The sequence below is a fragment of the Pygocentrus nattereri genome, chromosome 22, assembly GCF_015220715.1.
Source record: "Pygocentrus nattereri isolate fPygNat1 chromosome 22, fPygNat1.pri, whole genome shotgun sequence".
In the NCBI taxonomy this organism is placed as follows: domain Eukaryota; kingdom Metazoa; phylum Chordata; class Actinopteri; order Characiformes; family Serrasalmidae; genus Pygocentrus; species Pygocentrus nattereri.
In genome coordinates, this window is record NC_051232.1 from 30,019,578 (window position 1) to 30,043,753 (window position 24,176).

General features: G+C 41.0%; 2 protein-coding genes across 5 annotated transcripts in view; one reads left to right on the top strand and one right to left on the bottom strand.

Annotated features, from left to right (window-relative positions):
• Nucleotides 1-11,623, bottom strand: part of heatr5b (HEAT repeat containing 5B) — a 42,113-nt gene extending 30,490 nt beyond the window's left edge. The window contains exons 1-11 of one of the 4 annotated variants that reach the window (XM_017700919.2): nucleotides 11,548-11,623; nucleotides 10,467-10,648; nucleotides 9,304-9,515; nucleotides 8,050-8,158; nucleotides 6,734-6,883; nucleotides 6,184-6,355; nucleotides 5,064-5,221; nucleotides 3,979-4,276; nucleotides 2,253-2,408; nucleotides 932-1,182; nucleotides 49-160 (exon numbers count right to left, since the gene is read on the bottom strand). In XM_017700919.2, coding sequence (XP_017556408.1) covers nucleotides 49-160; nucleotides 932-1,182; nucleotides 2,253-2,408; nucleotides 3,979-4,276; nucleotides 5,064-5,221; nucleotides 6,184-6,355; nucleotides 6,734-6,883; nucleotides 8,050-8,158; nucleotides 9,304-9,515; nucleotides 10,467-10,592 — 1,744 coding nt within the window. In that variant the 5' untranslated portion in view covers nucleotides 10,593-10,648; nucleotides 11,548-11,623. Of the gene's footprint in view, nucleotides 1-48; nucleotides 161-931; nucleotides 1,183-2,252; nucleotides 2,409-3,978; nucleotides 4,277-5,063; nucleotides 5,222-6,183; nucleotides 6,356-6,733; nucleotides 6,884-8,049; nucleotides 8,159-9,303; nucleotides 9,516-10,466; nucleotides 10,649-10,792; nucleotides 11,188-11,513 lie in introns of those variants that run through there. The other 3 variants (XM_017700920.2, XM_017700917.2, XM_017700918.2) reach the window with 3 other exon arrangements.
• A 9,083-nt stretch (nucleotides 11,624-20,706) lies between these two features.
• The window catches only part of ltb4r2a (leukotriene B4 receptor 2a), a 28,353-nt gene continuing 24,883 nt past the window's right edge, over nucleotides 20,707-24,176 (top strand). The window contains exon 1 of the mRNA XM_017700922.2: nucleotides 20,707-20,968. The gene's annotated coding sequence lies outside the window, so the exon portion shown is untranslated. The remainder of the gene's footprint in view (nucleotides 20,969-24,176) is intronic.

Sequence of the window (24,176 nt, forward strand, 5' to 3'; positions counted from 1 at the left end):
GAAAGCACAAAAACAATATGACACGTGATTACAAACATTTGAACTCACCTAAAGTCATGAGGGCTCCCAGGAGCAGCCAGCCAGCCTGCGTGCGGTGCAGAGACAGGCGACTGTTCTGAGCTGCAGAACGCAGCAGATCCTCCGCTATACTCACTACCATCTAAAGCAATGACACAGTACAATATTACAGTGAGGAACAATTAACAGCCTGATATTTTTGCAATGCTGCTTTATAGTGATATTTACTGCAAAGATCAATAAGAAAATAAATGAATTCATCAATAATCACATAACATGATACATGAACATGAACATGACACATGCAGTGCTGCAATGCCTCACTGACAAATAAAAGGTGCTACTGCGTGAGTGTAAGTGTAGAGTCTGATAAAGAGGAAATAAAAACTAATTTATTAGCCATTAATCAATTCATTAAACACTGCACACCAGGAGAGGGCATTACAATCAGCAAACTGTGCCAAGTCATCGCAAAAAAAAGACAGCAATAATTAATTACATCTGATTTAAAAGCATATACGATCTGCCATTAGACCTGTTTTTACATTACACAAGCCACAGTATATAATACTATAGCAAAACAAAATCATGTGAGACGTCTGTGAGAAAAGGGCTTTATGGTGATCTTTCTTTAAGACCAGATATACACAAACCCCCCCCCCTCCAAATGTAGCTGATGGACGAGCACAAGCTTGGTGCCTGGTTTGCTTCTGTAGTTTGCCGCTCTGAGGGCTCGTCTAGCTATGGACGTATAAATGGATGTAATTAGAATTGCATACCTAAACTGTCACACACTTGCCCCAAGAGATGTGTTTATGTAGTTTTTGATACTGAAAGAAATGCTGATGTCTTCAGAAACAGAAATGATCAGTTTAAGTGCCAGAAAGAGACCAGTGAATGAAGGGAAGCAGACCTTGCCCTTGGAATGAGGGATACCCAGCGGGCACTGGTGCACTCCGCCCAGCAGAGCGGCCATGGCAAAGCTGTAGCCGCTGACAGCCTCAGGCGAGCTCTTCAGAGTGTTGATGCGTTCAGCACACCGGTCCAGTAGAGGGGTCAGCTGATAGGGCAACGCCACAGCGACACAGCGCAGGCACCAGGCTGCCGCCAGACGGGCCGCCATGCTGGGGTGGAGCAAGACTGATGTCACAGTCTCGAGCAGACCTGAGGTAAACATGGTAGACAGGAGTACAATATATACACGAAATATACATACAAACTAATTCTCAAAATGTTCTGTAACTTTTGCACGTATTTATTCATTTGCTGAATTTAGTAGATTAGGAAAACTATACAATATAAAATGTGCCATATCCTTTGTACATGCCTTATTTTATGTTTCATTTTTTTAATTCAGCAAAACCACAACATCTCTCCACATTAATAAGCAGAAGTGTTCTCTGTAGCATGTGTGTGTGTGTGTGTGTGTGTGTGTGTGTGTGTATATATATATATATATATATATATATATATATATATATATATAATTTTATAGATATATTTCCAAGCCTCTCCTCGAGGAAGCCCAGTATTATATGTAGTTAAAAAGCAGCTCCTGGTTTGACCAATCAGTGCTTCAGTAAATTGAGCTCATGATGTCATTGATGATATTAACGAGTCTCTGTGGCGGCTGTGAAGGTGTCAGGGAAAAATATGGACCCAAGAAATTCTTGTTACTTTTTATTGTTTTTCTGTTTATTTGAATTATGAATACGACTTCATTCTAATGTATATCATGATAAACTCACTGCTGAGGTCAACTGTTTAAAAATTTGCTTAGACGCCTAAAACTTCTGTGCAGTAATGTACGTACAGTACTGCTGAACACATACATATTCTACCATATATAATGTTGCGCAGACGTTTTAGGTACCTGAAAAAATTAGATTATCATTATGCATTTATTTTCACAAACACTAATATTACAATAAATATAAATGACTTTTTAAATAAGTGATTTTATTAAAGAATAATAAAGACCTGTGTTTGATAAACGGTGGGGTTTATACTCGTTTATATATTATGTTCCGTCTATACATTTTCTGAACTGAAGCGAACTCTTGTTGATTGAAGTTAACAGCCGCTGAGCACCCACACCTTACTTATCACATACTTATCACGTTGTAGTGAATGTCATGTACATTCCGCTTAAAAATTCTGCACCCCCAATTTAAAACCTCGTCCTGCATCCCTGCTATCACTATTTATGAGTTGTGTGCATATAGTTATGTTACCGATAGAAGGCTCCTGTATGAGAGGAGAGGCCGTGGCGCTGAGGCTCTGGACCAGACTGCCCAGCTCTTTCAGAGCACACACCATCACATGCTGACTAGCCGAAACGTCCGCTGCCCCGCCTTTATTCTCCCCGCTGCTGTCACTCACTACCGCCTCTGTAATCGCAGCAACAGGACAAAGAGATGAAAAGAGAGAAGATGGCTCTTGAGTTTCTTCAATGAGACCAATTTAGGTTCAGTGGGTTCAAGCAAAGAGGACTCAGAATTAGCATACACTTATGAATAATCTGATTATGTATATGAGTTCCTTGAGATTGGGACTGATTATTCCGGCATTCACTGTCATTGTGGATGTCTTGTGTCTCTCACAAAGTTATAGCTTAAACATATCTGGTCAGATGGTGGGGCAATATTAAAAGAACTATTAAAATATCTCAAAACAGACAAATGTTTCTGATTTAGACTTCTAACATGTCATGGCGTAATGGTAATATTGTGATTTAGGCTTAAACAATTGGACTTTGTTATATATAGACACCACTGAAACACGAAACAGCAATTGTGCATAAAGTGTCAAAGTCATAAGCAACCAGTGAACAGCAGAATAGTACTAAATAACACAGATAAGAGAAAGAGGTGATCAACATGGCAGATTTTTTCAGGTTCAAAGCAAATCACAGAGTAAGAGCCTATAAACAAAAATGTGAAATCACTCAAAATATGTCAAAACAGCAAAAACAGCGAAGAAGACACAAAAGACGTGGTCATGACACGTAAAAAACTAGGCTCGTTTTGGGTCAATACCAAATATGTCAGACGAGACGACGTGCTGGCACTAGTTATGTTGCATGAAATTAGAAGTTAAACGAGACAGAATTGCTTTACTTGGCCCCAAATGTAACATAATCGGTCCTACTGAATGATTTCAGAGCATGACACTGTGCTCAAAGGATTTTCCCATAACTATGTGGCATTAATTATAATACAGATTGATAAAACAGACTATAGAGGCTTCCATTTCTGACATAGTACAAAACTGTATCGTATCTCTATATAGGACGTATTTAACCCCTTAAATGGGACCCATTTCGGATTGAGAATAACATGTAGTTACTGAATACCCAGTCTGGGATTTTAAGGGATTCAGGGAGAATTCTGAACACTAAAATCTACTAATGTATAGGAAGACATGCAGGTTCTGGTTTCAGATAAAATGGGCATATTTGTGTTATAGACATGACCACTGGTTCCTATCACCACCACTGTAAAGAAATCTGGGTCAGTAAGTTTCTCTAGAATTAACCATTTCATACCAAACCACTCTGAACGACTGCATCTCAGCAAATGAATTATAGGAATTTTGAAAATTTGGTGGAAGTCCAGGTATCGATATGAGCTAAATGCTATTGGTACCGACACGATTTGAATGCTCTCAACCTAAAACTAAGAAAGCATTGCACAAAAATGTGAGCATACAGTTTGCCCCAGTTTAGCTGGCTGGGCCAGCTTTTAAAACACTTCAGCGGCAAAACAACGCTCCTATTGGTGACAGCACGACACAGAAAAGTAGAGATCAGTGAGACAGAGAAAAATAAAAATAGAACGAACTGAAGAAAGCAAAAAAAGCAGCACCACACCACCTCAACGCAGCTTAAATCAGGAGATTTAATTCCAAAAAGAGGAACACACAAAATAAAAAACAAACCTAGAAACCCACAGTACTTACTCTGCAATGCTCTGAAACCGGATATTTCCCCCCTATTTTCCTCCTTACCCACTGCCCTCATCTGCTTGCTGATGGCCTGGCAGATCTCCTTGGCGGCAGCAATTTGGGCTTTTTCCCCCAGAAGGCCGCCCAGCGTGGCACGCAGGGCAAAAGAGACGCAGCGGCGCGAATACACTGCCTCTACGTGTGTCTGCGTGGCCCGTGGGTGAGCCACCAGCTCCAGCACGTGAGAGAGGAAGGTGGCGAAGTTCCGCTCCAGCCACTGTCCGCCTAGAGTGGTCACAAACACCACATATGCCTGCGGGGACAGAGACAGCCGCACGATGAGCACATTTTCGCTCTATTTAACCTTTATCAATCAAAAAAACGGCAGAACAAAAGCACGCTGTATTTTAATTTGAAGTAATTCTCGCTTGCCATAAGCAGGAACAATTCTGTCGAACGTGCAGATTCTGAACTTTCTATCAACACCACATTTGTGTTTGTAGGTGAAATAATTATCATGACTTGAATTTTATCGTTCTTTCCTGCTGAAACCAATGGAAAAGTCAGAAAAGCAGATTTGAATTTCAATAAAATGTAAATGCAATGATTTATTAATATAGTAATTATCTAACAACTTTTTTCTAATTCTTCTTCATTTACAGAAGACTCTTCTGATTTCTTTAACTTAAAACTTTAGATTAACCATAAGTTTAATTTTTAAACAGAAAACACATTAATAAAAATAAAAATAAAAAATACCGTCAATGCATGTCAATACCAAAACATGGAGTTTTAGTCCATAGGCAGCCCCCTTGTTTCACCCACACCCCTGCATTTCAGAGCACGAAGTGAGGCTGCATTGCTGTCACTCAAGCCACATGGTGAGCAGTTAGACTCTGTTTTGAAACTACTGTGTCAAAAAAATACAAGTGCTCAAAGCTGCGTTTGCTCAGCATGTGCTGACTGCCGTTTTGAGTTTGAGTCTTCTGGCTTTAGGCTGGAATTTAGGTGCCTTTATGCACAAGAAATTTCCAACATGATGAAACATCAACCCCTCACGTGAAGAACTGAGGTTCCTCAGCTGTGGTCTGCTGTCTCACCTGAGTGACCCCCACTCGAACCTCTCTGCTGACCGAGCCTCCTCCTTTCAGCATCTCTCCGCCACTCTTCAGGAAGCCTGAGCCACCCCGCAGGAAGCCCGTGGCCATCAGCTCCAGTACTTCCTCCAGTGTGGCTCTCTTCACATTCTGACGCATTACTGACACACAACAAACACAATATAGTTAATGCCTTCAAATAACTTATTTAAACACTTTAAAACACTGAAAGCTCTACAACAGTTCTACAACGATTAGTTGACAAGATCAACAATGCATGTGGTTAAAAAAAAAAAGCCACTATAAGAACACACTGTTGACTGAAAAACAAACGCACTCTACAATGGACCATGACGTCCAGGACAGATAGCAGTAAATTATGGGGATGATGGTCAAAATGCCACATCACAGAAAAGTCCTATCTTAAGTTCTTAGCTTAATACAAAAGACTGGGCAAAATTAATAAAGGTCCTCCAACTAATTAAACACTGAGCATCTATATACACTCACCGGCCACTTTATTAGGTACATTATGCTAGTAAAAGTTTGGACCCCCTTTTGCCTTCAGAACTGCCTTAATTCTTCATGGCAGACTTTCAACAAGGTGCTGGAAACGTTCCTCAGAGATTTTGGTTGGTTATTTGAGTTCCTGTTGCCTTTCTATCATCTGGAACCAGTCTGCCCATTCTCCTCTGACCTCTCACATCAACAAGGCGTTTTCGTCCACACAACTGACCGCTCACTGGATATTTCCTCTTTTTCGGATCGTTCTCTGTGAACCCTAGAGATGGTTGAGCGTGAAAATCCCAGCAGATCAGCAGTTTCTGAAATACTCAGACCAGCCCGTCTGGCACCAACAACCACGCCACGTTCAAAGCCCCTTAAATCCCCTTTCTTCCCCGTTCTGATGCTCGGTCTGCACTTCAGTAAGTTGTCTTGACCACCTCTACATGCCTAAATGCACTGAGTTGTGGGCGTGTCATTGGCTGATTAGCTATTTGTGTTAACAAGCAACTGTACCTAATAAAGTGGCCAGTGTGTATGTGTCAGACAAAAAGAAATAATCATTATAATTCAACCATCATTTGATTCGGATAAAAGAGAAAACATACTGTGCGCTCACCTGCAGCTTGTTTGGGCATGAGTGCAGTAGCCATTACCGTCCCCAGCAGATTGGACACAGCCACGCGGACACCGTATGTGGAGCCTTCCAGAGCTTTGAAACACAGTGTGGCCACGTTCTCCAGTTCAGTGGTCCACATGAACACAGCCTCGTTCTGCAGCTCGAGTAAACACTGCAAGGAAAAAAAACAAAACCATGACCAGTCGGTCCTGCTCGGTCTCAATGAACGTATAATAGCTTTTCTGATTTCCCCCTTTCCTTTAGTGTGTCATGTAGCGTTCTGTGCATGTAAACGGTTGATCTGTGATGGACAGAAGCTATTAATCCCTCCTCCATTACAGCTGAAGGCTCACCTTCATATATACAAACATTACTGATGCAGGCTTCCTGAGCGCATTGAAGTGAGTTATATCTGGCAATCTAATTGCCAATCAAAGCAATTTGTTGGTGAGTGTTCAAACTTTCCATCACACTAAAGAAAACAAACCTTAATGCAAGCAGTGGGCTCTCTCTAAAGGAACGATAAATGATCCTAAAAGCTGTAACTGACCTTAGCCACAGCACAGCGTACAGCCATTGACCGGTCAGTGAGTAAAGAACGGGCATTTTTATAGATGTCTCTGTGGCAGGACGCAGCAGCACCGCCCAGGCCGCTCAGAACCTTCTGGAGGCTAAGGAGGATCTCACCACGACCCTGAGACTGAAACAATACAAAAAAAAACAACAGAAGACTTTAGCATTAAGGCATTCAGAGAAGACACTGCCTGTAATAAGTAATTTTCAAGTCATTTTGCATAAAATATTTCTCGCTGATTTTTGAATGTCTTTGAAACAAGCAGAATACCACTCTATATGTCTATACTTTATTATGATTTGAATTTGATAAACTATTGTAAAATTTGGTTGGTGGAAAGAAAAGCCATGGTTTTGTGGCAATGTTGGAGATACAGCTGTATGAGGCTGGGATTATTGAAGTATAGTCTAAGACAGGTTCCCCACAAACTGGGCTGGAGGTTAGGGAACTGTCCCTGTGACCAGATGGTCGCCGGTTCGATCCCCAGGCCCGACAGCACATGACTGAGGTGTCCTTGAGCAAGACACCTAACCCCCAATTGCTCCCCGGGCGCCGTGGATAGGGCAGCCCACGGCTCCGGGCAAGTGTGCTCAATGCCTCCTAGTGTGTGTGTGTATTCACTAGTGTGTATGTGGTGTTTCACTTTACGGATGGGTTAAATGCGGAGGTGGAATTTCCCCGTTTGTGGGATTAATAAAGTATCACTTAACTGTCATAGTCAGATTTATTTTATTTATTTATTTATTTTTAATGTGCACTAGCAGAGCACACTGTGATCAGCCTCTCAGACTTTTTTTCCTCATGTAACATCATGCCTGGCTTTAGTTTTGTTTGTATAGATTACTTCCAGTGATGTAGCAAAGTCCTTGGCATGACATATTTTTCCAGCATGTCACTGTGGACATGCAAATAAACACCTTATTTATTCTTACTGGTGTAAAGAGTTATTTGTACTCAAGTATATTATCACTACAATAACAACAATACAGTAACAATACTCTTACTTCAGTAGGGGTTTTCAGTACTCTTTCCATGCCTGTTTGCTGTGTAATTACGCTTAAATAATTGCTTTAATGAGTATATCCCAGCTGACAGTGTTGAACTGCTGTCATGACAAAATCTGTTGTAAGCTTCATGAATTGAAAGCACATTTTCCCTTTTGATATTTTTAATAGCACTCCTGTAAACAGCTCCTTCTCCACTCCAACATGTCTGATCGACCTCGGGAGCTAATCATTAGGTTCGTTATGAGTCATGAGCTCATGGAGATTCAGTAAGATATGCATACATACCTCTGCATTCTTCAGGGCTTTTAGAAGGTTGTTGATGGTTTCAGGGAAAGAGCTGCCCAACATGCGGCCCATTCGCTCGTAGAAGGCACCAACACAAGCCACTGCAGCGCTGCAACAAGAAAACGCACGGAAATAAACAGGAAAAAATGACATTAGGATAGCTGGTCATGACGATAACTAATATTAAAGTGAAACTAGATTGTTCCAACATCAATATCAACACAGAAATCACAACTATCCGTTTTATTTCCGAACCTTGACGTAAACAGTTTTAGTGAGCCTACTTTCTTTTGAATTTCACCTTTGTTTCTTTTGCTACTGGGCAGTATTGTGGTCAAAAAACTGTCAAGTTGTGTTCATGCACAACACTTTCTGGGAATGGAGAATTGAAAGGGCTACAGGTTTGCTTATGTACTAAAATAGCAGCCATGAACCAATACTAGAAAGCAGCCTCTACTAGTACTGGTCCAATATGAAAATGCTGTGATCTGTGCTGATTTTAGGGAGCTAAACATTCCAACAACTGATCGATTTGGCTGCTATAATGCCGCATCTAAATTTTAGATTCTACTTTTTGCAGTCTACAAGTTTCATTTGAACAGTCCTTCACTGACACATTGGGCTGACCACTCAAAATGTCAAAAAGGCTTGCTGGACTCAAGGTGGAGATCCCTATTATTCTTCGCTGTGTTGGTTTCTGTGTTTTTACATCTTTATTTCATCAGTTCTCTGAAGAAAGAACTTATTTGTGCTATTGCATGTTAGTTTGGATACATTTTGCATCATTTTGTGATTTTAACCATTGTGGTGTTCTGTGTTCAAATTCACCAGATCAGTTTGTATTGCTGTCATGTGGTTAAACAGGGGATGAGATTTAATGGGCTCTGCCCCGTCATCAACAGATAGCAAGTTTCAATTCTGGTGATATCAGTGTTATTCCCAAGTTATCGGCAACATTTCCCTCAACGGAAGCAAAACCGCAAGTCATCAATGAAGATATTATTAGCCACAAGACATATTGGTTGGACCTCAACTTCTACATGACCCTGTCAAAAAGCCAACTGCTGAAATTCTGCAGTATAAATGCAATAAGATTGTGCAGCTGCCCACATACGCAGAAGTAACCGGAAGGAAACAACAAGTGACTTACCGCACCACACTAACAGTCTATTTAAGAAGTAAAGAAGCAGTAGTGGCAGGAAAGTGCAAACATATGTTCGTGTGGCAACAGGAAGGCACAAGCTGCAAACTCACAGCTTGGTGGGCAGATATGCCGGAGTGTCATCCTTGTTCTTGATGATGTCATTGCACTTGTCCAGAGTCTGGAAGACAGTGAAGGTGTCGCCGATGCTGTAGAGAGTAGCAAGATTCTTAGCCAGGAGCTTCCGCGTCGGAGGACCAGGGTTGCTGCTGATCAACCCAGTGAGCTGCTCCACCAGCTTCTTCTGCTTCTCCTTCACATCAACCTGTTCAAAGAGAGTTTTCCTAGAGAGTTTAGATAAACACTAAAATGTGTCCACTACCAAGAACGGCTTTCATTGTTTTCCTTATTTACTAAAAACTATTTTGTCTGGCTGATATTCATTATTCAAGAACGCATTGTTTAAAGCAAATTAGGGCAAAGTAAACTGCTTTTCTGCCGTTTTGCTGTTTAAGAAACATTCTTAAAGAACTGAAACTGAAACAGTTTGTGTATCACTTGCTTCACTTATTTAAATCGTTGTGATGCCAAATGTTCCATTTAAACCTGGGCGGCCCAAAATACAGCAAGCAGGCCTAATTGGCTATGATGATGTTTGATATGGCCCACCAGAAAATTACCCTAAGCCCCTTGCCTCGTTCAATAAGGGAACACATATACACTCGCCTGCCACTTTATTAGGTACATTATGCTAGTAAAAGTTTGGACCCTCTTTTGCCTTCAGAACCGCCTTAATTCTTCATGGCAGACTTTCAACAAGGTTTTGGAAACGTTCCTCAGAGATTCTGGTTGGTTATTTGAGTTCCTGCTGCCTTTCTATCATCTGGAACCAGTCTGCCCATTCTCCTCTGACCTCTCACATCAACAAGGCATTTTCGTCCACACAACTGACCGCTCACTGGAGTACCTAATAAAGTGGCCGGTGAATGTACATATGTACATACCACCCCCCCCCCCCAAACAAAAGCTCAGGACAGTCCTGATTTAAATGGTACCAGTGTTAACTTGTCATCTACCTTCTTCTAACAAATAAGACCTGATAAAGGTGGTATTCATCATAATATGGCGATGATATTTCTTCTCTGTGTAAAGCCCAATCCCAACAACGTATATGGTGAACAAATAAAATGAGGACACGCTAGTGAAGAGTGACAGTGATGCTCTAAACTCCTGACTAGTGTCCACTATTCACCGCTTGTGAAAAGCACAATCTCACCTTGTTGGCAGCTACAAGAACCTTATTGAGGAACCGCAGCCACTCAAATATGAAGACTGGCCTCTTGGCTTCTGTGATCTGGGCCAAGGCATCTTCGTTGAGCAGCAGACTGTGTGCCAGCTCCATCGGCAGGCACTAAAAGTAGTTAAGGGATCTCCCGAATAAGGCAGGACTCAAATACACTGGAAAAAATGATAAAGACAGAAAACACTGGAGTGATGAAGAGGTTCCCTCAGAGAATAAAGGATGATGCTGCTGGATCAGCTGGCAGCGTGACAGGGTCATACAAGTAAGATTTCATTTAGAAGAAAGACAGAACAACATACCCTGTCCACTGCAAGCTACTTCCATCTGACATTACTAACGTTACATGGAAAATGAACGGGAGCGTCGGCACAGAGTAAACCCGAACCGAAGATGGTTAATAAGAGGCGAACCGACGGATTTGTCCGCGCTGAAAGAACAAGGCGTTAGCTTAGCTTAGTTTGTTATCGCTCTCTAATGTCAGGTAACGTTAGCTGGCCAGCTGTTCACCGTCCTTTGTCGAAAGTTTCCGACCCGTTTCTCTTCGTATGATCACGTCTCGAGTCACATATGAGACCAGTGTCAGCCTGAATGACTGGAGCTGTCAAACGGACCAGAACGGTGGGCAGCCAGGTGGCGTCAGGTCAGCCACGAAGCTGCTTCTTTTCACCAGCTTCTTGCTCGAACTTTCCCGTTCCACCTTAAAACGGTGCTGCAGTTCCGCTGCAGCCATGGGCCCCGGAACGTAGGTTCACTGCTGGTCCATTTAAGGTGGAACGGGACAGTTCGAGAAAGCAACTGGCGAATAGCACCGACTTCAGCCTCGTCAGTTAGCGTTAGCTAAGCTAAGCTAAGCTAACAGTAAACGCAGCACCCCAAATAAAACTGACTAGATTAATAATCTGAGTTTATCAACGCCGCTAATCTGCTGAATGGTCGATTTCCGAATTAATACAGAGGCTGTTATGTTAAACTGTACCGTAAATGGCTGAGAAATGACCCAGAGCTGTTCGTTGTTATTACCTGATGTTGCCCTGCAGCGTCTTGGTTAACTTACCTCAGCTAACGCTAGCTGGCCATGTAACTGTGGAACAGGCGTCATTTGGTTGTAGACGCACTTCAAAGTAAAGGCTTCAGCCTAAAATACGGTTATTTGCTTTTTTGAACATGTTTCGTTCACATTTGACACATTTCGAAGTAAATGACTTGTAGAAAACTCGGTTTTCGACAATGAAAGTCTAATGTAACGTAGCTAATGTAGCGTTAATAAAACTCGTCTTTAAAGGGGAATTCCACCAACTTTTCAAAATTTCGGAATAATCCAGTCCTTTTGATGTGAACAAATTCATTCAGAGTGGTTTCTCTGAAGAGCTCACCTGTAGAGAAACTCCCTGGCTCTGATATCTTTACTGTGACGGTGATAGGAACCAGGGATCAAGATGTCTGCAAGACAAATAAAAGTACATTTTATTCACTATACAAAACCACCAGTTTCACATCAAACCACTGACTTTGCTTAAATTTTGACCACTTATTATGCATAAATGTAGATAAATTGGTGGAATTCCCCTTTGAAGGTGCAATGTTCTGGTACACATGGTGTAAATGCTTTTTTCTAAAGCTGAAATGTATTTACACCATGAAAAATGTCTTACCCTCTTAAAGTAGTAGTAGTAATAATAATAGCAATAGTTCCAGGTGACACACACTCAGATGAATGACATAATTTATTACTATTTTATTACACAATGCATCACAAGGTAAGTTCAACAGGCCAAGCAGGCTCAGGTTCTCATAATGCGATCCTTGAGGGCACAGCACGGTTTAAGGAATTCCCTCTTTCTGCACACCTGAGCAAGCGTGTTGATGAACGGAGTTGCATCAGGTGTGATGGAGGACGGAGAGCAATAACCTGCACTATGGACTACATAAAAGAACTGAAGATTAAGCATTAGGTCCAAACTAATGATCTTCTGGAAGTCATCTGCTAACTGGAGCTGGAGCTTTTTGGAGCCATTTACACCCCACCCCCCACCCCATCCATAAATTGAAAACAAAACAGCCCATTTTGAATGATTTGTTTTTGTGATGTCACAAAAAGCAGCACATACCCACCTGTGTAGCCAACAACATTCGCATTCAAATCATTAGGAGTATATCAGCTCAGCTGCTTTCTGAATGAGCCACAATACAAGGCGGCCAATCAGAACAGGGGGCTGGAGGTTAGGGAACCTGACTGAAGTGCCCTTGAGCAAGGCACCCTAACACCCAATTGCTTCCCGGGTGCAGTGGATAGGGCTGCCCAATGCAATGGGCAAGTGTGCTCACTGCCCTCTAGTGTGTGTGTTCACTAGTGTGTGTGTGTATGTGGGTGTTTCACTGCACGGATGGGTTAAATGCGGAGGTCTAATTCCACAGTGTGTAAAACGCAGTTGGCATAAATGATTCAAAATTTTTTAAAAATTGACCTCCGTCTTACTGCCACAGCAACAAAAAACAGTCCGTTTAGCTGGAAAGGTGGAAAGCGGAGCTGGAAAATGCTTGTGTAGAAATGATTTGCAAGTGTGTTTGGTACATGAACTACAGAGGTGGACTTAAAATGTGAGAGGAACGTGGGACACGGCACCTTTAAACATTCACCGTATTGTAAACTGTCTCTGGGTTCATGATACAGATTAGTTATAGCCATAAAAATGTTAACGTCTTTTAAAATTGCTGATTGTGATACTGAAATCTGATTAATTTAATCATGCGCTGTTCTGTTTCTGTAGATCCAGTAAACATGACCTACATAACGTACACCAGCAGATGGAGACTCTAGTAGGCAATGTGATCTATCTAATTAACTCTACGCTGTTACATGCTGTTTGCTCCTGGGAGCACACGCTGTTTAGATTAATCAAATATTTTGCTCTAATCAAACAGCATTAACTTTCTGCATGGTACCAAAGTAATCTACAGGATACATATAAGCAGGGCTGGGATGTAACGCAATGCACGTATCAGGAATACATATCATATTCATAGTCATGGTGGTTACCTGTAAATTATGTGACTGTTTTTTTGATAACCCTATGTTATGATTGCTCAGCGTGTGTATTGGTGTTATCGTCCTAGTCATTTTGCCAACATTGTGGCATCGGCGTAGCAGTGCGGGAGAATTGCCGCACTTCTAACCACACAGCTCTCCTGCAAGGTAAACAATTAACCCACCAAACTACCCCACAACCCAGCACAACCAACAAGCAAACAAGCATCAACAAATAGACAACACTAAATGTCTTTAGGCGCTTCCTGATGGAGTCCTGTTCATTCAGAGCAGATTAAATTATGGAATGACTTAAGTCCCGGTGCTTTTGGACTAAACTGGTCACTTAGTATTGACTTATTGAGAGAATGTAACGCAAGGATGAAAGGTAAGAAAGACCCTTCTTTAATTAATGATGAGGGCATTGAACAGGCTCTGGGGTTTGGTCCCGCTGACGCAATACCCCTCCCTGCTCCTGCGTATTGCTGCTGTCAGAACAAAACCTTGCATCTCGAAAATGTTCTGAAAACTCGTTTTCAAGCCATTTTTGTGCTTTTATTTTTAAAGCCCATTCATCATAAAATTTTAGCATGTTTTAAAGAGCTGCTAATATTTTCAAATTCTGGAAAAAAAGTCCAAAATGTCAAAAACGGAGATGCAAAGCTTTGCTCCGACAGCGAATACAGCTGTTGAAGGGGTCTCTGGGCTGGAACCAGGAGCAGAACCAAGGTTCCACCTGTAGACGTTCATGCTCTTTTCCCAATGGTGGCCATGCCAACCCCAAAGCTTGATGGCACCAAAACCATCCAGGTTTAGCGACCATGGGACATGTCCGAAATGCTGTCTTTGGCACAGTGTATGACCTCCTGAAAAGAACATTTCCAAGTTTCTAGTGAGCAGTGGGCAGATGTCAAGCGCACCTTCGACCCAAACACTTGCCGATGCTTTCTCAGTAAATAGCGGAGTGAAGAAGTAAAGACTGGATGAAATGCTGTAGAATTGTACAGTGGACTTGAAACTCATACTACCAAAGACCAAGGGTCCAAGCAACACTGTTTACAGACTGCTATCTAAAGTAGAAGAGAAAGTCTAATTAACCAGCATAACGTGAGAGAGCAGTGAGATTTTCACCATTCTGGTATGTGGTCTAAACGAGGAAACAAGTCAGCAGAGCAGGAAGAAGAAGGAAAGTGCTTAACCCTTATCTACTGCAAGGGTGAAAAGTGTGAAACCACCACATGGATGGCCTGAACAACTGAAGGAAGTGGAGGAGGAGCAAAGCCAAGGCAGAAGAGTCCTGAAAGAAATAAAGGGGTCTGCTATGCATTGAGCACGAATGGACATATCTGATGCAATGCCAACACCCCGACCTGAGTGGTTCACAGCTGGGGCCTGTCAGATTAGGTAGGAAAGTTAGGCCTAACGCTTTCAGGCGAGGGGCGTTCATGCCAGACACTGCTTAGAAAGCTCTGAGAGATAAGCAGAAATTGGCATGTAAGAAATACGGCCTGTTCTCTAAAAGCAAGCTAGCTTTGGTCATAACTCTTAAATAATTAAAACGGCCCGTTATGGAGAGCCGTAAAAACGGTCATTGTCAGACAAAGCATAGAGGGGTCAAAAAGTAAATTTAACATAGCGAATATAATGATAGCCAATGGGAACCCTAGGATGGTCGGAGAGGAGGAGTGAAGAGAGTGCCCCGGGGAGGAGCACTGACCATATTCAAAAAACATTATAAAAACTGATGTATTGTGTTGGAACTTTCCGGAAGCCGACTTGTCACCTGAAACTTAATAAAAGCCTTTTTCTTTTCCATTCTTGCAACAAAACTGTTAAACTTTTCGGCGGTGTTGCTTTTTATGCTATGCAAGAACGTTTTTAATCTTTTGATTTAATAACCTTTTTAATATTAGAAAACAGATTAAATTAAAATAAGAATATTAATGTAAAAATTAATTAGTTGTAACGTAATACCACGTCCGAGACCCAGGGTGGAGGTTGGACTATGGATCCCGACAGGCCCTAGGCCCGAACTACTGCCTGGACCATTGTGGCTGCTGACCAGAGTGACGACAATGCAGCGTAGGATGAGACGAAGAGGGATGGATCTGAATCTGGGCTTGTTTTAGAAATACTGAATGCATCCAAAACACTTAGGGGAAGTGCACATGTTGTCTTGATAGTCATGGGTGAGAATGTTTCCTATGAACATTGATTAATTTATGATTTAATTTAATCATGAAGTCGACCAGCCAAGGCGTCCTTAGGTTACAACGGGAGATACTAGACTAAGGTTGCTAACAGACACTGTGCTTAGATTGTCACCAGTCTCCATAAATACAAGCCCAAACTCCTTCAAAATGCATCTAGACCTTCACTTGTTTTATGCAGACAGATTGATCTGGTTTAGAACTCAGTCTGTATTACTGTAGTCTAGAAAAACAAAAGTGAGTCCTCCGAACTGAAAATGGTGAATGGTGTTGCTGCGGTTATAGCTAACTTTCACCTCCGCACACTATGTGGTATTATTCCACATAAGATGAGCAAACCATCAGTGTAAGTTTGACCACAATTTCAGTAGTATTGAACCTGAACTGTCTGGGTTTGAACCTGAGTGACACTTGAAGAAATGTGTGAAGTGAACAATAGACCCACAAGTGACTTGCTGGGCATACCTGCGACTCCTCGTAAGGCAGGAATTCCCCCAATAGAGTCGAAGTGCAATGAAAGGTGTTTCTGTAAAACAAGAACGCCCACCTCAGGAATGCCCACTTATCATTCATTCATCTCCCTAATGAGAACATAGAAACCATTAAGAGTTTCTGTTGGTTCTTGGGGGTTTTTTGTAATGCGTTTTGGCTTTTCTATTGCCTTAGTCACAACTCTGACTGGCTGAAGACTACAGTCTTAACAAGCAGTTCCTATGCCGATAAATGCTGGATGTACTAAGAAGTTCCACTGCGGTTCTATAGGGAACCCAGTGCTTCAGTATTTTTTTCTACATCTGTACTTCCACTCAAGTTCTTTTTTTAGAAAGGTACTTCTACTTTTACTTCAGTCATTATTTCATAATAATAACTAGGAGTCTGTGCACAAGTACATGCCCAACATGCTCGACATGTATTCGCCATTCCGGTTGAAAACATGACTTTTTAATAAATGAAATTTTGATTTAACTATGAAAAACACCTATGTTCAGTTATTCATTTGAAATAAAAACAAATAATGGAGCCAAAAACGTTTGCAGCGACACTGTAACCTAACTTAGTTCTTTAAAGGCTAACGACTAGGGCTAGCATTAGCTAGAAAATAGGCGTTCCTTGACCGTTTGAGCAATTTAAGCTCTGTTTAATAAAATGAAAATGAAAGTTCTAAAGAGAAAAGTTAAATATGCTGTTCTGGCTCTCTAGCATGCCCGTGCTCAGCCTGAGAATCCTGTCTGCATTAATCAGGAAACAAACCTGGGCGATGGCAACCCGCACCTTTAAAACCAAGTACCTACCTAACCGGCTCAACAGTTCACATAACAACTAAGCATTAAGATGCAAACTGAGCGCAACCCTGAAAAGCTTTTTAACTAGATACAATCCTATTAAGCTTGCAAAAACATTATGGGAACCATGGCAGGTCATGGCATATCAGTCTTACCTGACAAAGTCTTTGAAGTGTCTAGGAGTCCATCGCCCCTTTTTGAAGGCTACCAGCCCAAGGGCATCTCACAGACTCAACCAGTGAGTTCTCCACTGATACCATCAGGGTGTTGTGATCTTCCTCGACCTGCGAGCCCTGATCCTTAATGTTTCCACATCCCTTGTGGCGTCGCTGGGATCGTCTCTTCGTTGCCACTTTCTCCACCAATTCTGACACCATTGTAACGTAGGGGTATGCAGAAAAACCTTAAATAACTCAAAGTTCGTGCACAGAATAAAGCTTATTATAACTCAGCAGTCAGGGCAGAGGAGAGAATAACTGCTTTATTTTCCGAGAGAAAGATATGCTCTTTTAGCCCTCGAGCACAGCTGTGCTCAGCCACAGAATTTCACCTGGGGTTATTAATGAAGAAACAAAGCTGGGTGTTTTTATCTAACACTGCCAAAAACCACTACCTGCTGAACAGTTCACATAATCTGTGGACTTTATTATGCATACTGAACATGCAACCGAAAGCAGTTACTTGCTTTTTTAATTAAATATAGACCGGCTAAGCATGCACAAAGCATCATGGGAACTGTGTGTGTATTAGTAGAATACTACATTGGTTTGCTTTAATGTGAAAGTTCACACGTTAGACCTGCCTCTTCTGAAGTGCTGCTTAGCCAGTTGACTGTAACATAACAATTGGCATGTCTCTCAACCAATTATTGCTTATCAATCTTGAGCGCATCATTTAAATTAGTCCAAAAAAAAAAAGATATGTGGAAATATAAAAGATGCTACTGAGGAACGTTTCAGACACACAATATTATCATAATCTGACGAATGATATTGTTTTTATTTCATTCCTGTAGCTGGAAACAATTTGGACTGAATTGTCTTTTTAGTAAAAATACTTTTACTTTAGTCATTATTTCACCAAACTGGAAAAAAGCATTATTTACAAAGACAAGTAAGTACCCTGGAATGTGTGCCTTCCTTTGCACTAACAAACTGAGGTTTGTGCACAATACTTAGTATGACGTTGCTTCAGATAGCTCTAGTGTTAGCTTTAGAGTTAGATTATCTGAAGAAACTCTCCATCACTCAAATCTTCCTTATAAGACTGTGCTAAAGAGGAATTTCTCTGGTTTTCCAGTTGACTGTACAATTCAATAATTGCATGTAGACAAAGTAATTCTGAGTGGTTTGATGTGAAATTCTCCGTTCCAATGAGTCAGAATTCACAGTGGTGGGTGATGGGAACCAGGCATCAATGTAAAGCTACCATTCACAGAATGTTGTTACATGAAATGGTTACAAGTACGCTGCTGCCTGATGCTGCAGACGTTGTTTTTCATATTACTAATAATAAACAATATAATAATAATAATAATTATGATTATTATAATATATATAATAATAATAATAATAATAAATAATGTATAATATGTTTGCCTGCTGAAAAAAATCCCAGTCAATTAGTTTCAGGAACCTTTTCCCATTAAAGTGCCCAGAATGACTTTATTTACATCTCAATGATTGGGTTCTGTAGAAATGTGGAACACGTTTTATGAATTGTGTAGAAAAAGTCCGAATTCCCTGTTAGAATCCAGCTAAAAGATCTTATCTGGTTGTTGTTAATATGGATTACAGAAATATTCTTGCTTTAAACGGACCTAAAAGTGGAGTACATTCCTATATTCTCAGTGTATGTCGGCACTGAAAGTCTTTTGAATGAATTTTGAAGGAACACTAACCTTTTAAAACGGACTCCTTTTCCCTTTTGAGCTACTTGTTCCATGTTCCACGGCCTCATGCTTATACGCATATTTTGTCCCTGCCATAGTACTTAATACTCAAACTTGACTACCAAGATAAAAACAGTAGCCACTGTAAGTTAAGTATAAGAGCCTTAACCTACGCTCTCTAAATATTACTTTAGCCTAGCATCTCCCATCGTAAACTAAAGAAGCACAGGTGACCGACCACATCTGGGGTAAGCGATTAATCATGTTAATTTGATTTTTAGACCAACAATTCCTTTTACAAAGTGAGAGAAGTACTTTACCCTCCAAATCCCTCCAACTGACTTTATGGAAAGCGTTCATGTACAGATTAATGACGGCTGTACTGTGGACGCCATGCCAGTAACATATATTTTAGTCGATTGTTGCTTGTCTAATTTGTGGACAAGACAAATTTGCTGGTGATTTATTTTGATGCCTTTTTTATGTATCCAGGTTAGAATAACATAGAATTGTATTTCATTACTGGACTTTAGTTTGTTAGAAAAACTCCTATGGATGTTCCAGGGCCTCATACTTTGCTTATTTTGTCCCTGCCATAGTACGTAATACTCAAACTTGACCACCAGTTGCCACTGCAAAGTGAAAACACCAGTTAAGTATAAGAGCCTTATCTACAATTGATGGTGCTGGATAAAAGCAGCATGACATCAGACCCACGTATCAGAGAGAAGTTTAAACAGTGATTTAACGGCTGTGCCGCATGAGCACCTCACAAACTACAACAGCTTCCCAACAGCTACGGATTTGGATGCTTTTCCTGCAAGCTGCTCAAAACTACCTGAAAAATGAATAATTCTACACTCACCAGCCACTTTATTAGGTACACCATGGTAGTAAAAGTTTGGACCCTCTTTTGCCTTCAGAACTGCTTTATTCTTCGTGGCAGACGTTCAACAAGGTGTTGGAAACGTTCCTCAGAGATTTTGGTTGGTTATTTGAGTTCCTGTTGTCTTTCTATCCTCTGGAACCAGTCTGCCCGTTCTCCTCTGACCTCTCACATCAACAAGGCATTTTCGTCCACACAACTGACCGCTCACTGGATATTTCCTCTTTTTCGGACCGTTCTCTGTAAACGCTAGAGATGGTTGTGTGTGAAAATCCCAGTAGATCAGCAGTTTCTGAAATACTCAGACCAGCCCGTCTGGCACCAACAACCACGCCACGTTCAAAGTCCCTTAAATCCCCTTTCTTCCCCGTTCTGATGCTCGGTCTGCACTTCAGCAAGTTGTCTTGACCACCTCTACACTCCTAAATGGACTGAGTTGCGGCCATTTGATTGGCTGATTAGCTATTTGTGTTAACAAGCAATTGAACATATGTGCCTAATAAAGTGGCTGGTGAGTGTACATCCCATTCATCCTGGCTGGGAATGAAATAAATGAAGGATGGTATCTGGCTTTGGCGTGGTACTTGCACTTAGATGCAAGTATGTGAGTGTATGCGTTTATCAGTATTAACCAGCTCTTGTGTTGATAGACATCTCTGTTAAACATTTTCCCCGTTTGATCCGGTCATCGAGGCCGGAAGTTGATTGAGAAATTTGAGGGGAACATGAACTGGTGCGGAGGTGAATCACTTGGAAAATGTGGTGCTCATGTGTGCGTAATCTTTACTATGAGGTTCCTCGTGGTGTAAGCAGCAAGTAGAGTCACGCTCGTGCACTGATAAGATGCGAAGGCAGCAGATAAGGGCAGATAAGAAGAAAGAGGGAGGAGACAAGGGAGGAGCCTCCCCTCTCTTGAAACACACCACAGTAATTCTGACAGCTACAGAAAGGAGGGCGGAGGACAGAGAGAGAGAGGAATGCGAGACATGAAGGAATACCGAATGTAGAAGACTTTTTTTCAGCGAGGAAAAAGTCCCATGTAGAAGAAACTCCAGAGGAAATAAGAAAACCACCAGCTGTCACCGAGAAGACGAAGCATCGGACCCTGCTAACGTGACATTCCTTCGTTGTCAGTGTATCTCTGTCCTTCATTCTTTCACCCAGCGCTACTACTGACCAGGTGAGAACCAGAACCAGGGTTTCATATTCATTCCCTCATTTAAGCTTTAAGAGACTCCACTCTCCGGTTCACCATCATCATAACATATTTTGCATATTACATAGGAGTCGTTGAACAACTCATAGCAGTTAGGAAATAGTGAGCTCTAAGTTCTGGTCTAATCTCTAGCCACCACATCTGTAGCATATGATCCATTAGCATGAGCTATATTTTCTCTGTACTTAATGAAAGAGCAGTGATGTCACTGACCCGTCTGCCCACTGACTTCTCTTATGCGAAGCAGGTTCTCTGTTCTTGTATGAAGTGCTGGGGTATGTGTCAAAATATGGTCAAATTAGGTATCATACATAGCATTGCCAGTGTAGGAGGTGCCGTTGGTCTTTATTGAAACACTGGTTCTTAATGGGTTCTTTAGAAAATGCCTTAGTTATATAGAACTATAACATCTCAATGAATCATTTGTGTGGTTCTGCTGTAGTTACAAGTCATGTAAATGTTTTTGGCGCGATATAGAACCCTGCTTAAAGGTACATAAGGGTAGCAAATAAAAAAGGAGATTTTGGTTTGGGGGCTCATAAGAAATGTTGGAAAAAAGTGGACAGTACTTGGTTTATCCGTGATCAAGGCTACGTGCAGGAGAACATAGTGTTTGAGAACTCTTTCTAAATGGTACGAGTGATGTAATCATTTTAAATGACATGGTTGGAAGCAATTAGCATCAAATAAATTCCTCTTATAATTCAGGGGCGGGCTGGTTCTGCAAGGAAGCAAGCGGTGTTTTTCTACGGTCAAACCAGTTTAGAAACAACTTGTGTATTGACATCAAAGAAGCTTTCTTAGAGGATTCTCTTATGTCACACTGCTGTACTCTGTTATAATAGCCTTTATACTGTTTGTAATAATAGTTAATAGTTACGTTCAGCAAGTTTAAAATCTTCACGTATTGCCGATTGAGATGATCACGTCATCAGGAGCATCTGAACAAGGAAATCAGGCTGAGGGTCAATAATGTGTCAAAATCAATTGATTTCCTATTGAAAAAATATACATTTTCATTCATTCATTCATTCTGTGATATCTTCTTTATGAAATTTTTTTTCCACCACAGTGCATCAAAATTAAATTGATTTTAGGTATATTTGTCTCCCAAAGTCTGAAAATGTCAGGTGGTACGAGTGTCCAAGTATAAACGCAGATAATTAATCACATAAAATTCTAATTTTCACACTTCACACTTCATTTGTTACAATGTTTGTTTAATTGAAAAAATAGATGTAAAAATATTATTATTATATAATATTAATATTATAAAAGTTTACACGGGTGTCTAAGTACAAAGATTATATACATTTTCAGTAATGGTAAATAACTGGTGATAAAATTGATATTCCTGTTTCAATAGGAATGAATACCAAGTACAACCCCATTTCCAAAAAAGTTGGGATGCTCTGCAAATTTTAAGTACAAACAAAATGTAATGATGTGCTAATCATTTAAACCCTCTATTCAAATGCAAAGAGTACAAAGACAACATATTAGATGTTTATACTGAGACAGTGTATTGTCTTTTGAAAAATGAATGTCCACAGATGTGTTAAAACTCCAAAACATAAAGAAGAAACCAAATATTAACAGGATCCAGAGATGCTGCCACCTTCTCTGGGCCCAATATCGTTTAAGATGGACTGTGGTCAAACAACTTAACATTTTAAATTCTTTTTGGAGATCAGGGACGATGCACAGCATTATTACGAGGTCACAGAGGAATCAACCAATCATGTTTCAAAAATGTATTTATTTATTTTTTTTATGTGTGATTATGCAACCTGACATTTTTTGGATCCTGTTTGAAAATGAGTAAATGCCACGCATATTCTAAGGTGAACTCTGAGGGCCTTCTATGCCTTCAGAGGGTGCATTTACAATTTTATATGATTAAAATCAGTGGGTGTTTAGAAATGACAAACAGTGGCAGCAGCAGCTTTATACTTAGTGTCTCGCGGCGCTTCCCAAGCTGCCAGTGTATACAAGAATAGGGTTCTTAATGGCTTGCCTGGTTAAATGAAAGGCTAAATTGAAAAATGTATAATATATTATTGCTCTGTACTCAACACACAATGAAACAGCTATGAGATCAACTAGATCGTTGCTGTCAGAACAAAATCTTGTATCTCCAAAATGGTCACTTTACAGGAGAAGGAAAAACATACTTTACTTTTAATGTAAGTCAATGGAACCAGACTTTTGTGCAAGTTGTTTTTAGTCATTGCTGTTTGTCTATTCATCATGAAATTTCAAATTTCAAAAACTGAAAAACGTCAAAAAATGGGCATACGAGGTTTTGTTCCGACAGCAGCGAAATGCTGCTTTTTTGTTCCCACAAACGGGGAAATTCCACCTCCACATTTAACCCATCCGTGAAGTGAAACACAAAATACACACCAGTGAACACACACACTAGGGGGCAGTGAGCACACTTGCCCGGAGCGGTGGGCAGCCCTATCCACGGCGCCCGGGGAGCAGTTGGGGGTTAGGTGTCTTGCTCAAGGACACCTCAGTCATGGACTGTCAGCCCTGGGGATCGAGCCAGCAACCTTCCGGTCACAGGGCCAGATCCCTAACCTCCAGCCCACGACTGCCCCATGGCTGTCATGTGTAATATGGCTGTCACAAGCTTTTAGAAGCTTTAGGCGCCCGCGTCTGGAACTGCCAAAAAATCTTAATGTGAAGCGCTGTTATCTTAGCACTAACCAATTGCCAGAGTCCCGTAGGGACAGCATCGTTTTCCTCATCTTTTGACTGAGTTTTCACATTTAAGGCCCAAATTGGAGGTTTAACTCTAAGAGCCATGATTCACCACTGCAAACATCAATATATTAAATATATTCTTACTCACACAGCAATGCGCATCGTATCTTTTTTAAATAAGATGCATTAGAATGATTATTTTTCAATGAGTTGAATGTAGAATTGCATCAAAAGCATGCAGAATCAATCAATTGTACATCACAGTTCTGTTTAATAGCACATACACTGCTGTCAACTGTCTCTTAAACATTCTGAAGTTAATACAGTACTGTGCGCAAAACCTGCTTTTCATCGAGTCGTCCTGACTTGTCCCAGTATGCGCTATATGTTTTGGCAGAGCAGCATCACTGCTGTGCTGCTGAAGGTTGGCAGGGAAGTCCCTGCTAGAGGCTGCTGTTTC